Genomic DNA, 18,319 nt, shown 5'->3' with positions numbered 1-18,319 from the left:
TTATAAAAAAAATAAAAATAAAACCCAGGAGCAGCCAGATGGAAGAAATGCTTAGGGAAAGGTGTGTGGGAAAGGGTGCCGAGCTTCCGTGCCCTCTCTAGGCGCCCCAAGTTTCCACATGTTCACCAACCAGAAGCTCTCTGAACCCTCTCCTTTTGGGTTTTATGGAGGCTTCATTACATAAGCATGATGGATTAATTCACTGGCTACTGGTGATTGATTCAAGCTCCAGACTCTCCCCTTCCCAGAGGCTCGGGGACGGGACTGAGAGTTCTGACCCTCTAATCTCATGGTTGGGGACCCTGGCAAGGTGAGGTCCAAAAGTTACCTCATTAACATAACCAAAGACATATTTATTGCTCTCATCACTAAGGAAATGCCAAGGGTTTTAGGAGCTCTGTGCCAGAAATGGTGACAAAGACCAAATATATATTTTTATTATGAATCACATCACAATTTGCCTGCTGGCTCTCCGTCTTTCTAGCTCCGTGACCTTTAGAAGTCACTTCATCTTTCTGTGCCTCAAGTTTTCATCTATAAATGAGGCCGAAAAGAGTACCTACTTCACAGGTACATTGTGAGGCTGAAACGAGTTGATCCCCGTAAAGCCGTTAGAATGTTCTAGCCTCTGGTGCTGGACCTCTGTTGACATCCATGCTAAGGGACCCTACCGAAGAGTATTAAGTAGTACTGTGCATAAATTTAGGTTAGGGCTTCCCTGGTGGCGCAGTGGTTGAGAGTCCGCCTACCGATGTGGGGGACGCGGGTTCGTGGCCCGGTCCAGGAGGATCCTGCATGCCGCGGAGCGGCTGGGCCCGTGAGCCATGGCCGCTGAGCCTGCGCGTCCAGAGCCTGTGCTCTGCAACGGGAGAGGCCACAACAGTGAGAAGCCCGCATACCGCAAAAAAAAAAAAAAAAAAAAAAAAAATTTAGGTTAAATACCAGAGGGGAGAGGGGAAGCTTGGTGGCTTCTCCAAAGGAAAAAGAACTTTCAAACATCAGGATGATATGAAGAAGGAAAAGCTTTCCAGAATCAATCACTGAAAAATGAGTGCAGGGTTCATGGCTCCCACAGACTAGAGTGTAGGGTACCCCTTACACTTTCCCCTGCAGAGTCAGAAAGCAGAAGGGGGGGCACTGAGAAGGATTTGTAATTCTGCTTTAAGTTTCCTTTTCCAGTATAATGGGTTGTTTGTATACACTTGCTCTTGGTAGAACTTACATGATACCTAAAACCCAGTAAAATTATGGTTATACACATGCAGAGACTTGGGCTTGAACATATAACCTGAGTGCCATTTAGAAGGCACTGCCTGACCCTAGGAGTGTCATGCACGCCCCCCAGTGATAAGCATCGTGTGGCATGGGCAGGAGTGGCCTTTGAAGAAGCTTAGAAATGGCAGCTCCCCTAACTAGGAGTACTAGGTAGTACCCCCTAACTCTCTCCACATACACTCTCCTGGCCCGTATCAGCGGCAGCCTCCAGTCTTGAACACAAAGGACATTTGTTCCATGAAATCACTGTATAAAGCTGGCCTCTTTCTGTTACGAATCATGAAATTGGGGGTGAAGGAGAAAGGCAACTCCACATTTGGAGCTACAAAAAGCCTGTGATTTATTTTTAGTCTCTTTATTAAGCAGCCTAGTCTCAGTTAGATAATTTGCAGCAAAGTTCTACCCTGGAGCAAGTTTCCTCAGTCATGTTAAATTCATGGGGAAAATCCTCCCAGGATTTAGAACTGAAAACTAGACAGCTTTTATAACAGAAACGTTGATGTAAAGAGCGGAGAAAGGCAGTATGTTCTAACCATTTAGGGAAAAAATGGGTAAGATGTTACTAATAAGCCCTGCTATATTTTTATCCTACCGTTTTCTTCATCTGAAGGAATATTGACATGAGCTTTTAAACTCTGAATGATTATCTGACAGCTTCTATCTTTAGGACAAATTATCAGCAAGGGTTTTATTTCGCTATTACCTTTACTCAAAACTCAGAGGACACATGCTTACCGGAGCCTGGATGAGGAAATGAAATCTACAGACAAGAGTGCCATAAACAGAACAGCAGAACCCAGCTACTTCGAGGTTGCCTTGGCGGACACTGTCCTTCTTCTCGAGTGTGGCTGGGATAGAGATGAATAGGGCCCACAGCACCCTCCTGGATGTAGGCCCAACCTAACTTCCCAGCCGCATCTCTCACCATCCCCTCCAGCCACATACCCTATATTCCAGTTACACCAAACTACCCACTGGTCCCAAATATGCTGCATGTTTGAACACTCTCCTTCCGCCCACATCTCCTACCTGGGCAAGTTTCAACTCATCTTTTAAGAGTCATCTGCAATGTGACTTTCTTCCAGAAATCTCTTCAACCCCAAGCAAAGTTAGTGGCATCTTATTCTGCTCTTCCATAGTACCCGGTACCTGCTTTATTATGGAGCGTAGTGCACCGGAATTCTTAGCTTACAGTGTCAGTTCCCCGTGATCCTGAAAGGGCAAGGCCTTCACCTAGGATATCTGAACCCTCCAGTCCAGTGTTTCTCAACAGCAGCAATATTGACATTTTGGGCCAGAAAATTTCTTGGTGTGAGGGCTACGGTAGGATGTTTAGCATCACCCCTGGTCTCTACCCACTAAATGCCAGTAGCACACCGTACTCAGTGTGATGATAAAGAGCCATCTTCAGACACTGCCCAGTGCCTCCTGGGGATAAAATCAGCCCAGATGAGAACTACAGCTCTAGCCCTAACAGAGAGCCTGATATATACCAGGTGCTTACTATATATTTTCTGAGTTAATAAATCAGTGTCCAAGTTAATGAATAAAAACCAAATGAACCGGCTTCCCTGGTGGCGCAGTGGTTGGGAGTCCGCCTGCCGATGCAGGGGACACGAGTTCGTGCCCCGGTCTGGGAAGATCCCACATGCCGTGGAGCGGCTGGGCCCGTGAGCCATGGCCGCTGAGCCTGGGCGTCCGGAGCCTGTGCTCCACAATGGGAGAGGCCACAACAGTGACAGGCCCGCATACCGCAAAAAAAAAAAAAACAAAAAAACCCCGAATGAACCACAGATGAAGAAAGATCTTACTGTATCTTTCACACACTCACCAAACTTAGCATCTTTGTTCCAGAAGTCTCTTTATGACTTGGTTCTACTTTCTTCCTATTTTATCACCCTTTGTCCCTCACCTGCAGGCTCTTCCACATCCTCTGCTTTGTTTTCCTTCCCGCCAATCCAAATTCTGTACTGAATGCAAGGCAAAGAACAACTTATCTACTTCAGAAAGCCTTCCCCAAATGCACCCAATCCACAGTGTCTTCTTCACATTCTTTAAACATTTATGAAAAATTTTAAGCATATATATTTGCATATATACGTATATACGTACATGTGCAATACTATTGGTCTTAGAACTATTATCATCTTGTTTCACACAAGTGTATAGGAGTTTTCTTCTCAACCAGAAGAATCGCTCCTTGATAGAAGGCTTGCTTACACTTTTGAGATTTTTCTTCCCCTTAGCATTAGCACAAGTTTATGAACAACAGATGTTTAGCTTTTGCTTGAAGTGTATTTTCTTCCATAAGCATCTGGCAGGTGTGTTAAATCTGTGTAATTGGTGTGGTCTTGACATAGTTTTGTTTTTTAAAGGCATAGGGCTAACTCTTTTAACATCTTGCAGTTTTTAAACACACTCATTTCAAGGAGATTCTGCAAATATGAATAAAAGTAATTTGCAATGTTATAGGATTTCTGTGAGAAGGCAGTAAATATGATAAGCAATGAGAAAGGCAAAAATAGCCGCATCTGGTCTTAAATTCTGACTGTGCTCAAACTCCACGTAGGCTTCTTCTTCCACTGCTTGGTAAAACTATCTTAAAAACATTGGCTTCCTGGTTTATTCTGAGCTCTCTCAGCGCCAAAGCATCCGTTGCACCATCCTGCTTCAGGCTTACTTGCGGTGACTCATACATGCACTCTCCCAAGGCTTGTGTATGGAAATTTGCTCAAACTTCTGGGCTATAGGGCATTTCTTTCTCACATTTTTCTTGGAAGAGTTCATGCTTTGCCCAAGAGTAGTCACCCGTGGGGCTTCTGGTCCTCAGTGCTCAATGGCAGGGTTAAGGGGACAACCCCAGAATGTACCCACATTGCACTTGAGCTCGACATCTGCAGCAGGATCAATGTACACATATAGGGTGGGGGAAATGTCTCTAGCTTCACCACTAATTTTTGTAACCCTTAATAAAAGGATGAAAGAATGCTTTTGTTCACATCTCACAGATCGTGACTTTTGGCAGGACAGCCTCTTGAGGCTTCTGTTTCTCCAGATTCCAACGCTGATTCCTCTCCGCTGTACCTTTTGACTCACCCTCTCCACGGCCCCCTCCTCTATGCCTACCGAGTCCTCCCATTTAAAATGCAAAAAGCAAACGCTTTGCTTGAGACCGCCTCCTCCTACGGTACCATCTTGACTTACTCCACCTTGTCACCAATGCATGTCGGCCCCCCTTTATCACTTCCATGTCCCTGTCTCACTTTCATACACAGCTCACTACAATCTGGCAACCTTGGCGTATGCCCTCGATCTCAATATACACCCACTCTTTCCTGGAACTTGGGACCACCTGATATTGCCACGTTCGTACGGCCTTTTCTGGCCCTCCAGCTCCTTGATTCTGCTGGCCTGCCTGTTTGGACGGAGTGGACGCGCCCGTTTGAAGTTGTCTCCGGGCTTGGCTTTCAGTCCCTTGATTTTTCCTCGTTCCTTTGTCTTTCATAGACTCCTTCCTAGTCTCACCGTCCACCTTAGGTCTAGGTCATTTCAGGGTTCCATCTTCAGCTTTATTCATTTCTCTCCTTAATGCTCTCCCTATGATAACTTCTTACATTGTCATGTCTTCAAATATCAATTAAATGTAATGGCCACTAAAGGCTTCTCTTTACCTTTTCCATCCTCTGTAAGTTCCAGCCCAAGTTTTCAACAGACCCCAGGTTTGCCAGTCATCAAGCATCTCAAATGCATCATGTTCAAAACCACATTCGATTCCCTTCCTACCCCCATGGCTTGCTCCCGTTTGCCCCTCTGTTAATGACTATTTGTTCCAAGATATAAGCAGAATTGGTGTATGACTTCTCTGTCTCACTAAATACTGCTCATACTTCCGAAAGCTCTTGATATGTTTCGTTTTCATGTTGAAAGATGATCAAAACTGAGTTCTTGCCTCTGTTCTCTTCCTGCTCTTGTGTATGCTTTCCTCTGTGGTTCCTTGTGTTCCCTGTGCAAGAAACCAGATCTGATTGCCACTCTCCCATCCCCAAAGTTCCTGGTTCTGAAGGCAGTGGAGAACCAAGTCCAAGTGAAGCCTGGAACTCAAGGTCGCTCACCACGGTAACTCTAACCACGTTCCCTTCAGAACTTCATTTCTTACCACTTCATTGACCACAGGGGGATGGGCCAGCCTCCCAAACTGCATTCTAACCCTGTATGCACCATATACTTTCTTTTCCACCTGGTAAAGTTCAACTAGAATGTTAAGGCTCAGCTCAAAGGGTCTTTGTGAAGCACCCTTACCCTTGGCTCTTAAGGAGAATTAACCATCACCTTCTGTGCCTACACAGCACTTTTCTTTTAGCTTTCCTAAGTGACCTTGTAATACAGTAGTTTTCATGTTAGTCACTGAGCTTGAGGAGTCCATGGTGTAGTGGGGTGTACAATATCTTATCCATTTGTTGGCCTGTCATCCATCCATCCGTTATTCTGGCCAGCATTTTGAGACTACCACATTTAAGATCCCCTACAGTGTTAATATTCTATCATTGTGAATATTATTTAATTTCTATATAGAAAGAAAATAGTGTAAATTACAGGTTTAACTACATGACATGGGCATCCTGTATCATTCGTGTCTTGATCATTATTAAATTTCCAGTGCTCAATATAACTTAGCAGGTGCTCAATACATGTGTTGATTGAACAAATAAGTTAATTCCTAGAAACTGATGGGAGGTCGACTTAGGTATAGGCATAGTGGAAAACAAATCTTGTTTTTCTCGATTTTTAAAAAGTTGTTTGCTTGAAATCGTTGCACTTGTACCAAACTGAACCTCTGTAGCAGCTGAAATTACTTGACTGCTACAGATAGTTCTGAGTTACATATATTATGTGCACTGTTCTCTACTCCACAAAGTATTTCCTGAGTGACACAAATGAGCACGCTCAGGGCAGCGAGGTCCCAGCAGCAGCAGGCTAGCCGCCCTATAGAATGCAGCCCTAGAGTCTGTAGGCTGAGGCCATCTCTGCTGGGACCCAGCTTGGCACTCACCTGTCCTGACCAGGCAACACACTAGCGGCATCATCTGGGTTTACAGTTTTAACTTCCAACTTCGCCATTCCCTTCCTTCTCCAACACTTTATAGTCCTTTTCCCAATTTTTATTTTTCGTCTGCTTGCGTGTATTACCCTATTTTCACCTACATTCCAATCCTATAAACCAGAAAACATAGATGAATGAGTAACTGGGTAAACAGTCTCCTCGATCAGAGCTAATACCTTAAACATTTTCAAACTTTCCACGAAGGACCACATTAGATACCAACCATGATGTTATCCATGCTCTATTAAATGAATAAAATCTGGCTTAAATGACAATAACTGTGAAGATACAAACACCCGTGTTTGCTTTAACATCTTTATTATCCTGAATATAAAAGACAGAAATCCTTTAAGATATAACAGAGTTCTTTATATGTGAAACATTATTTTTTTTACAAGTGAAAAAATAAATACCTCTTGGAATAAAGGCTTATATGCTAATATGTGCCATAAAAAAGTAGAGTTTTAATATCTGACAAAATGTCTGTGCAAAGAAACAAATGCATAAACACATTACTGCTACATTAAGGCAATATGAAAAGTATACTCAGAAATCTCAGTAAAGTGACAGTGTAGGTTTCTAGCTTTAACTTAGCTAGTATTGCACCCAATAAGGTCATCCAGGTTCCAGACATCCTAGAAAACCAACAAGCTGACCAGGTTCCAAAATGCCCAAGTGGGAGTGGAAAACATGATTAAGAATACAGAAACAAACCCCCCCCGAAACCCCTCTAAACATACAGAGGGACAATAAAAAGTTAATACTTAAGCATTTACTACCAAAAAAAAAGCTTACAATATCTAGGATACCTACGATAAGGCTGTAAAAGGCTTGATGGCTCAAGCAAAAGCAACCCCACCGGCTGAAGCTGGAGCAGGGTGCGTCGGAGAACTCACGAACGACCCCTACTTTGTACGTGGCGAAGCTTCATCTCAGCGAGCAATGCTCTTCCTTCCAAGGAACATGCGCTCCCTTTTCAATCTTAAAATATTCCACCAACTCAAGAGGCCCAAGGAGTGCTGACTACTCCACAGAAATCATCTAACCAGACTGGTAGCATTTTATAATTGAAAGGCTTGGGGACAGGGTAAGGAGAGGGGGAGGGGGAAAGAATAGGAAACCATCCACGTGGAGTGATCTGTTTTCCACTGGTCAGACTGGTTTAAATCTGACAACTTAGTGTCCACTCTAAAAAAGTCCCTGAATCGGGCTTCCCTGGTGGTGCAGTGGTTGAGGGTCCGCCTGCCGATGCAGGGGACACGGGTTCGTGCCCCGGTCCTGGAGGATCCCGCATGCTGCGGGGAGGCTGGGCCCGTGGGCCGTGGCCGCTGGGCCTGCGCGTCCGGAGCCTGTGATCCGCAACGGGAGAGGCCACAGCAGTGAGAGGCCCACGTAGGGCAAAAAAAAAAAAAAAAAAAAGTCCCCGAATCGATTTTTAAATATGTTTGCCTCCCAATCTTTCTTGAACAAGTTAGAAAAACAGAAATGACATTAAAATGACAACTATCTCTTTAAGAAAAGTTTTCCTATTAAAAATGTCCAGAGCTCTGTGACCCGTACAAAAAGAACCAAGTAAATCCTTAAAATGAATTCTTACAAAATTGGCTGCAAGTAGGAAACTTACCTTGGGATACGTTAAGGAGACTTAAACATCATTTTCTAAAAGGTACTCACTTTTGGGCTATGCTGCCACTTAACTGACGTCAAAGATCTTCCTGATTTCTTTACTTGATCATAAAAAGAAGAAAAGTCCAAGGAACATGTCTGGGTCCCAGAGCTCTTCCTGGTCATCAACCCGGAGGTGCTGATTCTACGCATGGTACATTTTGGCGGTGAGGAGTAGTCATACTGTTTCTATTCTTCCTTTTTTTTTTGCCCCCCTAAACGTTGCATGGCAGATGGGCGTTGGAGTATTTATTCTCTCCACGATCTATCATGTTTATAGTTTATACCAGTGCAGTTCATGGAGACATGGCAGGTCCAGTAAGTGCACAGCAGATCAGATCACAGTCAGGTTGAGAAGACTGGTGTGGGTCGGCAGGTAGACGTGCTGGACGTGGTCCACCCGTGACCTGCAGACAGGACAGGACTGCAAAAGAGAAGCCGACAGTTAGGTTAGGACACTTCCAAGGACCTGTGTCTTCAGTGTCCACCCGTGCTACCTATTACAGTGCTTTTTCTAAATACGTTGTGGTCACAATTATTTCTAGCTTTCCACTGGGAGGGATCTTTGCTTTCTAACAAGTCTGACATTTTATACTTGACAAAGGATTAAAAATAAATACTAGGAAAAAGTATAAATGAATGAAATTAATCAGGTTTTCAGTCAAACTCTAAACAAGGCACTGTGAGTAAAGTGATTACTGAAGACTTCTTGCTGTGCAATGAGCCTGTGGTCCCTACATGGGCTGATTATGAAGTCTCAGGCAGGGATGCGGGAGACCCTTCCGGAGACTGTGTCCTTGGCTCAGCTGGCTCAGGGTGCATCACGGGGGCGGGGGGGGATGCCACGTGGCCGGTGAGCATGGCCGCTCCTAGTCACAGGTCACAGCTCCACACCCTTGGCTGGCCTCTCAGCAAGGATGTCCCTTCCTCAGCCACACGGGGAGCCTTAAGCATGAGAATCAGACTATGTGGATGAAAAAGGCAAATCCACGACCACTCCTGAGGAAATAACTCGTCTTAGGAGCGTGATCTACTCTAAGGAAGGACCTGGGTATCCTCTTGGCTCATATGTAGCCCTAAAAATAGTTCTGAAATTAGCAGCTTCCGAGGGACTAGATGTTATTTAGGGCTAATTTTACATAAAATCACAGTGACAGCCAACGGTTCTGGGAAATGAAAACAAATTGAAAATATTGTAAAAGGAAATGCAAGGTGCAAGAAAGAAAAAGATACTATGTAAGAGGTGCTTTTATTTTTTCTACTAATATTCAAATTAGTTTGACTTGGTGAGAGCTAATCCAAGGGGACCCAGGAGGCACAGGCAGTACTAAAGGGAAATTAATCACAAAAAACTAGGCAACAACCCACCCACGGATAACTGAGAGTTAACTATCACTCAAAACTCTAAGAATTCTTTCCCAAATAATACAAGTAAGTAAAAAAGACCATCCTCCGAAGTGTCAAGAAGCAGAGACAACATGAAAGGGAAGAGAAGGAGGTGCAGGCCCCAGGAGGCCTGGATTCCAGTGCCCGGCTCAGCCACTAACTAGATGTGGTACCTGGTGAATCTGAACCTCATATCCAGGACTTGAAAGAAGCCTGTGACTTAGTAATTACATTGTTGACAAGAGTGTGCTCATCCAAACTGTTTCCAAAGGGCAACACCTTCCAAATCACAGATACAAAGACCCTCTGGATGGAGATGGACATTCTCCATCTGTGCCTCCACAAGTCAGCACCTGGCCCATGCCAGCCGGCTGACCCCTCACCTGGAACTGGAAACGCCCCTTCACCTGGAGATGGAAACACCCCCTCACCTGGAGCCAGGAGGACCCCCACCTGGAACCGGGAGAACCCTCACCTGGAGCTAGAAACGTCCCCTCATCTAGAGGCAGAAGGACCCTCACCTGGAGCCTGGAGGACCCCCACCTGGAGCCTGGAGGACCCCCACCTGGAGCTGGAAACGCCCCCTCACTTGGAGCTGGGCAGATCCTCACCTGGAGCTGGGCGGCACAGCCCTCGCAGCACACGGTGTGGCCGCATGGGCAGAAGGCTGAGTTGATCTCACCCTCGCAGCACAGCACGCACAGCATGGCCTCCTTGAGCTTGCGCAGCTTCTCCTGGAGGGCCCGGGTCTGCTGGCAGCCAAGGCCCTCGCAGCTGCCGCAGCTCATGCTGCTCTCCGAGGACTTCAGGGGAGAGTTTGGAGGGCTGGGGTCGCTTCTCGGCACGAGATCCACCACACCCGCGTTGTACAGAGCCCTCCTGGCGTGGTCATACGCCTCCTTGGAGGTTCTTTTAATATCGAAGACATACTTCTTGCCCAGGTTGATGTTTTCGTTCAGAAACAGAGAAGCCAAGTGGCCCTTCAGGTCTCGGCTGTACTGCATCATGACGGCACTGGTCACCGTGTCGCACCTACGGACAGAGATGGAACACCCACCTCAGTACTGACAGGCCTGGGCGTCCCCACGAGCCAGACCTTAAACACTGCTGTGAATAATGATGCTCATGGGAGCAGACATTAAATATTCTTGTTTGTGTGCTTGAAAATGAATTCTTCCAGTTTCATAGGTGTTAGGTATTTCAACGATTCTACCTCTATGCTTCTCAAGTGTCTCCAAAGGAAGGACCCCTGATCAGGCAGCTGTAAACCAGAGGGCACCTCCACCTCCAGGGACAGACCTACAGTCCAAAGCAGCTTACGGCAAGAAAAAGGAAATTCTTCTTTGTAGTCTTGGCTTTATGTTAAAAATCTATACAAATTTTCCATTCTGCTCCACAATGTGTGTCTACTTTAACATAAAAAAAGGGTTGGTTGCCTGCCAATTAAACTTCTTAGCTTTTAAAAAACTTTCCAAATATTTGAGTCAAATCACAAGTCTACTTTAAAGCACCCTTGGAAATAAGGCTATCGATACAGTTATCGAGACATCCTCACTACACACTGAGGATTCAGGGTAGCAGCTCTCCCAGGAAGGAAAGATGACTTGGGTCATCCTGCGGGAAAAGGGCAAAAGCAGCGGCTGAACAGGCCCCACTGCTCAGTCACCTCGGGGAGGGGGAGCTCTGAGGAAACGGGCTAAGAGATAAGCAGTAGGGCGAATCCATGCATCTCACACACTCTCTCTCTCTCTCTCTCACACACACACACACACACACACATATCCTGAAGGAAAAGCAGGATGATGTTAAGGACCCCATTGCTATGGTAGAAATGAAGGGTTCGAAAACAGCCGATTTCTTAAGCTCTGTACAAGGTTCACTGACACAGTGATACCAGGAACCATAGGAGCCTTGCCGTCACCTGGAAACCTCAGCACTGTGGCAGATGCTGGGGTTACGGGGTGCACAGGGGTACGTGCCTATAAAAAGCATGCGTCTCGGTGATGGCTCGGTAGAGCCCGCTGGCTGCCCGGGTGCTGATCATCTTGAACAGGAGCACGATGCTGTTCCCAGACTCCTTGGTGATGGTGAGGTACACGTTCTTCCCTGACTGGGTAGCCATCTGCACGACAGGGTAAGCGATCCTGAAAGGTGGGAAGAGAAAAGTGAGCAAGCCCAGGGGGAGATGGGTCACCATGTGTGTGCTTCTGCAGGGTTCCCATGTGCTCAGGGCCCAGCCATAAAGCCAGACGCTCTGCCTGGGACCATCAGATAAGCACTTTGCTCCCTAGGTATGAAGGCTCTTTGAAAAGAACTTGGAGAGGCGCACTGGAGCAAGTCTTGGAGTGAGTGTGAGAGTGTGAGTGTGTGTGAGTGTGAGTGTGTGTGTGTGTGTGTGTGTGAGAAATGAGATTTTTATAGCCGTGGACGTGACATTTGAAAAATATTAACTCTGTCACATCAGTACACTTGAGCCTATATTTTTAAAAAATATTGGAATGTTTATTAAGGCCTGAATAAAATGAATGTACCTACCTAAAATGAAACACATTAATCCTAAAGGATGACTGTCTAGTAAATCCCTCTCCATTTCCTATTTTCCCCATCAGAGCTACAAAAGTACGTACACACGTAGGTCTGAACAAAAATTTAAGACTTGGGTTACCTGTTAATTGGGCTGAAGTCATCTTTACAGATTGAGATTCCTTCCGGCCCAACCCCAATGAGGAGTTTCTGCCCCTCGCTGTCCCTCACAGAGTGCCATTCTGTGCCGTAGTTTTCCATTGCCGACACAATCTGCAAAACTTGGTATTCAGCCGAAGCCTGGCTGGTCCCCTCCAACTCCTTATGCTTTGCCACAATGCTGCAAGACACCAAAAGGGCAGAGAGGCATACAGAGAGATTAACTGATGCAGTCTTCAGAGGTAAATCGGTATCATTTTTACTAGTGAATTATACTGACACTCATTTATGAATCACAAAAACTCAAAGCTATACACTATTGCTATTTCATTTATTTAGCAAACGTATTGTAAAAATACGTTTAAGACACTGTTCAAGATCTCAACTAGTAAATAATTAGGAGAAAAAACTATTGGGGATGCCAGACGGGGATGAATTAAAAGAACTATGGAAAATCTCTAAAAATATACATAAGAAATTTATACTAGCAATGTCTCATGCCATTTGTCTAGATTTGCTTTCTAAGTTTCATTATAATATAGCATTATATGGGATTGATTAGGTCATTTGCAACTGAAAAATGCAGGGTCTATTTTATCTATTGGGGCGGACAGCCTCCAATACCATCCTTAAAGGTCCCCACCTCCTGGTATCCATGCCTCGTGTAACTTCCTTCACTTGAGTGTACGCTGGAGCAATGACTTGCTTCTAATGTACAGAATATGGCCAAAGTGATGTGCTGTCACTCACTTCTGAGATTAAGTTATAAAGAGACTTTGAATCCGTCTTGGGTGTTTGCTCTTGCTCTGACTCAACTGCTCGTCCTTGGGGAAGCCAGTCACCATGTTATCAAACAGCGCCCCCCTCCCAACCCCCCGAAGAGGCCGCCGTGGTGAAGGCACAGGCCAACCAACAAGCCACCTGAGCCAAACTGGAAGCAGATCCCTCCCTCACCTGAGCCTTCAGATGAGACTGAACCCCACCAGCAGCTTGACGGCAGCCTCCTGAGAGATCTGGAGCCAGAGAACCCAGCTGGGCCATGGCCAGATTCCTGACCCAGAACTGTGAGATGATTTTGTTGTTTTAAGCCACTAAGTTTAGGGGGGCAACCCTGTTACCCAGGAATAGATAATTAAGACATCTTTGTTAGGTCTCTTGGTTTAATCCTTGCTGGGATGAAGAAAATGCCGATAAACATGACAGACTTTTTAAGAGATATGCATTCTTAAAAGGTCAGCGGTTTTACAATTCCTGTTAGACAGTATTTTGTATAAGGGCATTTGTGTGGACTATGTTTTGTGTTTATAAGTTTCTCAATGAAAAGGCTAAGCACCTTTTGAAAATAGCTGGTTATATGGGGCAATGGTCTAGTCTCAACCTCACCAATTACCTGTATCTATCATAGTTTGATTTTCTTCTGGAGATTCTTATACATTTGCTAGATCTGGGACAATAAACGTGAGCCTGAACTACAGCCTCACCTGTTCAAGGTGGCACTGGAGAGCTCCTTGGCACACAGCTCTTCGTAGCTGTACTTGGCCGTGTTCTGGTTATAGTCCCCAAACTTGGTCTGGGCCAGGAGGGCACTGAGTTCCACCGCTTGCTCTGGAGAACACTGGAGGTGGCCTGCCAGGAGGGCCTCCTTGATATGCAAGAAAAAGATATGCCTGCAATGCAATGCGAGAGTGAGGTTATGCTGGGGGACTAACTTGGTATCGGACCCAACTGCTTAGCAATTTCATGATCCCATTTAAGTAAGGAAAAGAGAGCAAGGAAGAAAGCTACCTTAAAAATGCTTACAGTTACAGACCTTATTTTATCATGAGTAGTAAGGCAAAATAAACCTAAGGATTAAGTTTCTCTGAAACAAAGTCTTAACCCAAACAAAACAAGTCTAACTATGACAAGTTCGGTAACATTCAAGTTACAAAATGTAAAATAATTATATACATGTTTCTGCATTACACTATTTAAAAGAAATTATCTTATTCAGAAAAACTTTATCTTGATGTGTAATTATTATCTTAAGAGCCTCACCTTTATTCAAATGACCCTCAAATCTCTAGTTTTAACCCCAACTTCTCTCCTAAGGATCATATTCAAATATCCAAGTGCTAACAGACTTTGCCACTGGATGGTCTTCAGTATTCCAATTTCACCTTCTTCAAAGCCAAACTTTCTTCCCAAACCCACTTTTTCTCCCAGTGGAAACCAGAGACTGATTTGTTATTTTTACCACAGACTCACTTTGACTCTTCATCTTCCTTCTGCCTCTGAAAACTCTTTAAATCCAGTTCCGTTTTTCCCATTTTTACCTCCTCTATCCTACTTGCAGCTCTCAACTGTCAGAGAATTTACAATATCCTCTAAGCTGATCTCTCTTCTAGACTCTGTGAATCCATCTTCCAAGCTGCTTGCTTCTGATATAAACTTGCCATTTCTCCGCTCAGAATCCTTCAAGGGATCCCCATTGTTTGCCAAGGAAGCACACTGTCAGCATGAACCCAGCGTTCTCCGTATCTGGCCCCAGATTTCCAGCCACATCTCCTGTCATTCCCTCCAGCCACTATGCCCCAGGAAAGGGACAATTCCTCCTTCTGGAAAAACCAAGTACATTCACGTCCCCACATCTCTGGTCTTGCTGTTCCCTCTGTCCTGAAGGTCACTCCTCCTGTCCCCTCATTTGGATACCCTTTTGTCTATATCACATGCAAACTATTTATTCCTCTATTATAATATTTGACATGTTCTAACTTCTAGTACATTTAGCTGCACCTAAGCTGACTTCATAAGTGCCTCTAACATCAGAGAGTTCTATAAATGTACATAAAACTACACGCTGTCTGCAACTAGTTTATATTCCCATCCTAGTTTCATTCCATCTGAGCCTGTCCTAATTGTATACAACACTGTATTCTACATTTACCAAAAGGTATGTGAGAATTAGAAATCCTGGAAAACTTCAGATATTGTTGCCTGCCAATCCGTGTTGCCTAAGATTCTGGACAGAGTATCTAAACTGTCATAGGCAGACTGGCCTGGATTATGAAATTTGTCTCTGGCAAATGTATAACCTTCCTCTGATGACTCAATACAGCCTCTCCAACATGCTGAAATGCCATACTATTCCTTCTGTTAACAAATGAATTATGATCATCATTGTAAAGCTCTGAACAGGGTTCCTAAATTCCCCCCCTTTGGCTGGATACCCTTATTCCAGTCCTCGAGATGCTTTTATTTATATGCTAGCCTTGTGTCTGACATCTAGGTAGAAGGGATAACGTGAACAATGCAAAAAAAGGAGACAAGGGAACGTGAGGCTAGAAATACAAGGAGGGGATCTGTTGAGAGTCTCAAAACTTCAGGCTGACAAGAGCCATTAATCCTCCTTTAAGAAATGTTTAAATTCAACGTCTTGTGCCTTCTATAATGATAAAGAAATGTTTAAAATTATCAGACTCTGCCAAACACTGCAGTTTTTTCTTTATTCAAAGCCCCCTATGAAGAAATCACAGTAAGAATGCATAATAGCACTGGAAGAAGATAAGCATGGTTTTTATTAACCCAAACATCTGCTTGTCTTTAAAGTATCTCTGACATACTGCTAAACTGAGAAGGGGGTCCTTACTGGGGCAAAGAAATAACTACAAAAATAACTTGTTTTAAAATAGCTATCTGAGGACTGAGGTCTAGCCATCCCTTAAAATCTTGGTGTTACAACACTGCTTCAGCCCTCAGAAGGCTTTTTAGAGGACTGTTCGGTAAACGTCATCTTGGTTAAGGTACCTCTGTTTCTGCATTCATCAGTGGACATGTTAGTAAGGAACAAAAACCTAAATATACACTTCCATTAAAGAAGAAAGTATGTGCTGAAAGATTTCAAGGGTATCACCCAAAGTAAGTCTTCTCAATTTAATTCCTGCTTATGTGAAAGTGTCTTTTAACTTATTTCCTAAGTATTAAGTTAGAGACTAGTTTAGCCTGCAAAAGAAGAGTTTCAAAATTGATCCAATTTCCTTTTCCAAACTATCCAGGATGACTGCTGGACAGACAGCTGCCAAAATCAAAGGCAAAGAAGCAGCCGTAACAAAATATTAACAGGTGGTCAGCAGCCTGAGAGTAATGTGATCCTTTCTCCGTCTGTGAGTCAGAATTTTTAAAAAGGAGGTGGGGGACAATGGCCTTTTCAACATACTCCACATTCTCGGCTGCATTGGGGTCGATACCCTGTAAGTACAAAAATCCTCCTCCTTATCATTTACAGAAACTTTCTGGTAAGGCCCTTCCTGCATTTTGCCGTTTCATGGCTATAAAGCAACCTTTTCATTTCAAGTCAACAAATTTGCCACGCATTGCCACTGTGCCAAGCCCTGTGCCGGGCTCCCAGGGTGAATATATCTGATGGCTCCTGTTTCGATGGAAGGTACAGCCTTTTGGTGTGAAGGAATGTATCCTATCAAAATAACTCTGGCTACAAACTGGCCCTTGGGTGATAAGTTTATGCTCTCCAGGAGAAGAGCACATGCGGCAGTGACAGCAAAGGTCACAGCAGTGGCAGGCCATCAGCAGACTCTATGTAATGTGCTCTTTCGAAGAGGGAGAATGGCAGGGCATGCAGAAACATTTCCACACGGAATCCAGTGATGGCTCAATAATTAGGGGTGGTTTTCAGTCAAGTATTTTCTCCTATTATTTTCTCTCCAACCATCTGGCCTGTAACTGTCTGGCTCATGGATTCCCCCCCACCGCCCTCCCTTTTCGTAAAGTGGTTAAAAGTTACCGATAATAGGGCTTCCCTGGTGGCGCAGTGGTTGAGAGTCCGCCTGCCGATGCAGGGGACACGGGTTCGTGCCCCGGTCTGGGAAGACCCCACGTGCCGCGGAGCGGCTGGGCCCGTGAGCCATGGCCGTTGAGCCTGCGCGTCCGGAGCCTGTGCTCCGCAATGGGGAGAGGCCACAACAGTGAGAGGCCCGCGTACCGCAAAAAAAAAAAAAAAAAAAAAGTTACCGATAATATCAAAATAAGCAGATGTGGTCAAAGAAGTCAGGCCTGCAGTGAATTTTTTTTTTTTTTTAACTACAGATCAAAAGTGGTTGGCCTATCTAATTCAATTTAGGCTACATGCTAGAATCATAAACAGAAAGAAAGCCTTTGGAAAAAATGATTTCTGTGTCTTAAGCAAATGTCTATGAATATGTCCTAACAGACATAAGCTCATTTTCTAAATATTCTTTTGGTTGCACCTTGAAATTCATGATTCTTCAAGCTTTACCCAGTTACTAAGAAAACGGATACTTTCAATATATGGATGGGGTTTGGAGCCCCAAAGTGAAACATTCTAGCTAACTCATGTCTTTGCATTTAAGGAATTCACACTTGCTGCATTAGGGAAGACTTAAAAAAAGGGGGGGGATAAATATAAGGATATGTCATATCTTAATTTAAAAAAAGAGTCACATATCCTTAATATATTTTTGTTTCAGAGTATGTACTTCAGATTTCCTCTATGTTTAAAATGAACTCCTTTCCATAGCTTTACGCAATAAAGTTAGGTCATTTATCTTTCGAGAACTGTCATCAGAGGACTCTCCTCTAAACCCTGGCTTGTCTCATAAAGAAATCATCTAATAATCAAAGCAGAACTCTCTGCAAAACCAATCGGGAGTTGTCGATCTGCTCATCACAGTTACTCTCAATTACTGCCCTCCAGTTATCTTCCCAGTTACATAATTTTGAAGGGCTTTTCATGACACAAATACAAAACAACTATCTCCACATTTACTATTAAACTCAAAATTAAGTAACTAACCTAAAACATCTCGAAAATGGCTAAGTAGCTATTTTTAAAAAGTCTCCAATCCTAATAACTGAAGTGATTCTCTCCCCAAGAGACTGACTGAACTTGGCCCTCCGTTGTAATGGCTGGTTTGTCCCTCACAGAGCGAGACACCCACTGAGATCACCCGTATGCCCGCCACAGTCCAATGAGTCATTAAACCACAAGCTCTAACTGTCAAGTTATATTTAAAAATGATCAAGTCACAACAGAATTGCTATAGGTTTGTTTTGTATCTTAAATTCCAGTGAAACAAAAATCAGTTCAAGATAGATCACAGGCCTAAATATAAAAGCTAAAACTGTAACCCTTTTAGAACAAAACATAGGAGAGTATCTTCATGACTTGCAGGTAGGTTCCCCTCAGGATGCAGT

At 44.2% G+C, this 18,319-nt stretch overlaps 1 protein-coding gene across 3 annotated transcripts in view; it reads right to left on the bottom strand.

The window, feature by feature from the left end:
• The window catches only part of MYLIP (myosin regulatory light chain interacting protein), an 82,218-nt gene that overhangs the window by 55,509 nt on the left and 8,390 nt on the right, over nt 1-18,319 (bottom strand). For 2 of the 3 annotated variants that reach the window (XR_009533613.1, XR_009533612.1), the window contains exons 3-9: nt 13,591-13,776; nt 12,093-12,290; nt 11,407-11,571; nt 10,039-10,459; nt 8,051-8,465; nt 6,326-6,486; nt 3,107-3,245 (exon numbers count right to left, since the gene is read on the bottom strand). Coding sequence is in view for 1 of the 3 variants with exons in the window: in XM_060110814.1 (XP_059966797.1) it covers nt 8,376-8,465; nt 10,039-10,459; nt 11,407-11,571; nt 12,093-12,290; nt 13,591-13,776 (1,060 nt within the window). In the remaining 2 variants the exon portion in view is untranslated. Of the gene's footprint in view, nt 1-3,106; nt 3,246-6,325; nt 6,487-6,766; nt 8,466-10,038; nt 10,460-11,406; nt 11,572-12,092; nt 12,291-13,590; nt 13,777-18,319 lie in introns of those variants that run through there. The other variant, XM_060110814.1, reaches the window with a different exon arrangement.

The sequence above is a fragment of the Mesoplodon densirostris genome, chromosome 10 (assembly GCF_025265405.1).
Source record: "Mesoplodon densirostris isolate mMesDen1 chromosome 10, mMesDen1 primary haplotype, whole genome shotgun sequence".
Lineage (NCBI taxonomy): Eukaryota > Metazoa > Chordata > Mammalia > Artiodactyla > Ziphiidae > Mesoplodon > Mesoplodon densirostris.
The sequence above is the reverse complement of the archived record's forward strand: the minus strand, read 5'-3'. Positions and strand labels throughout refer to the sequence as shown.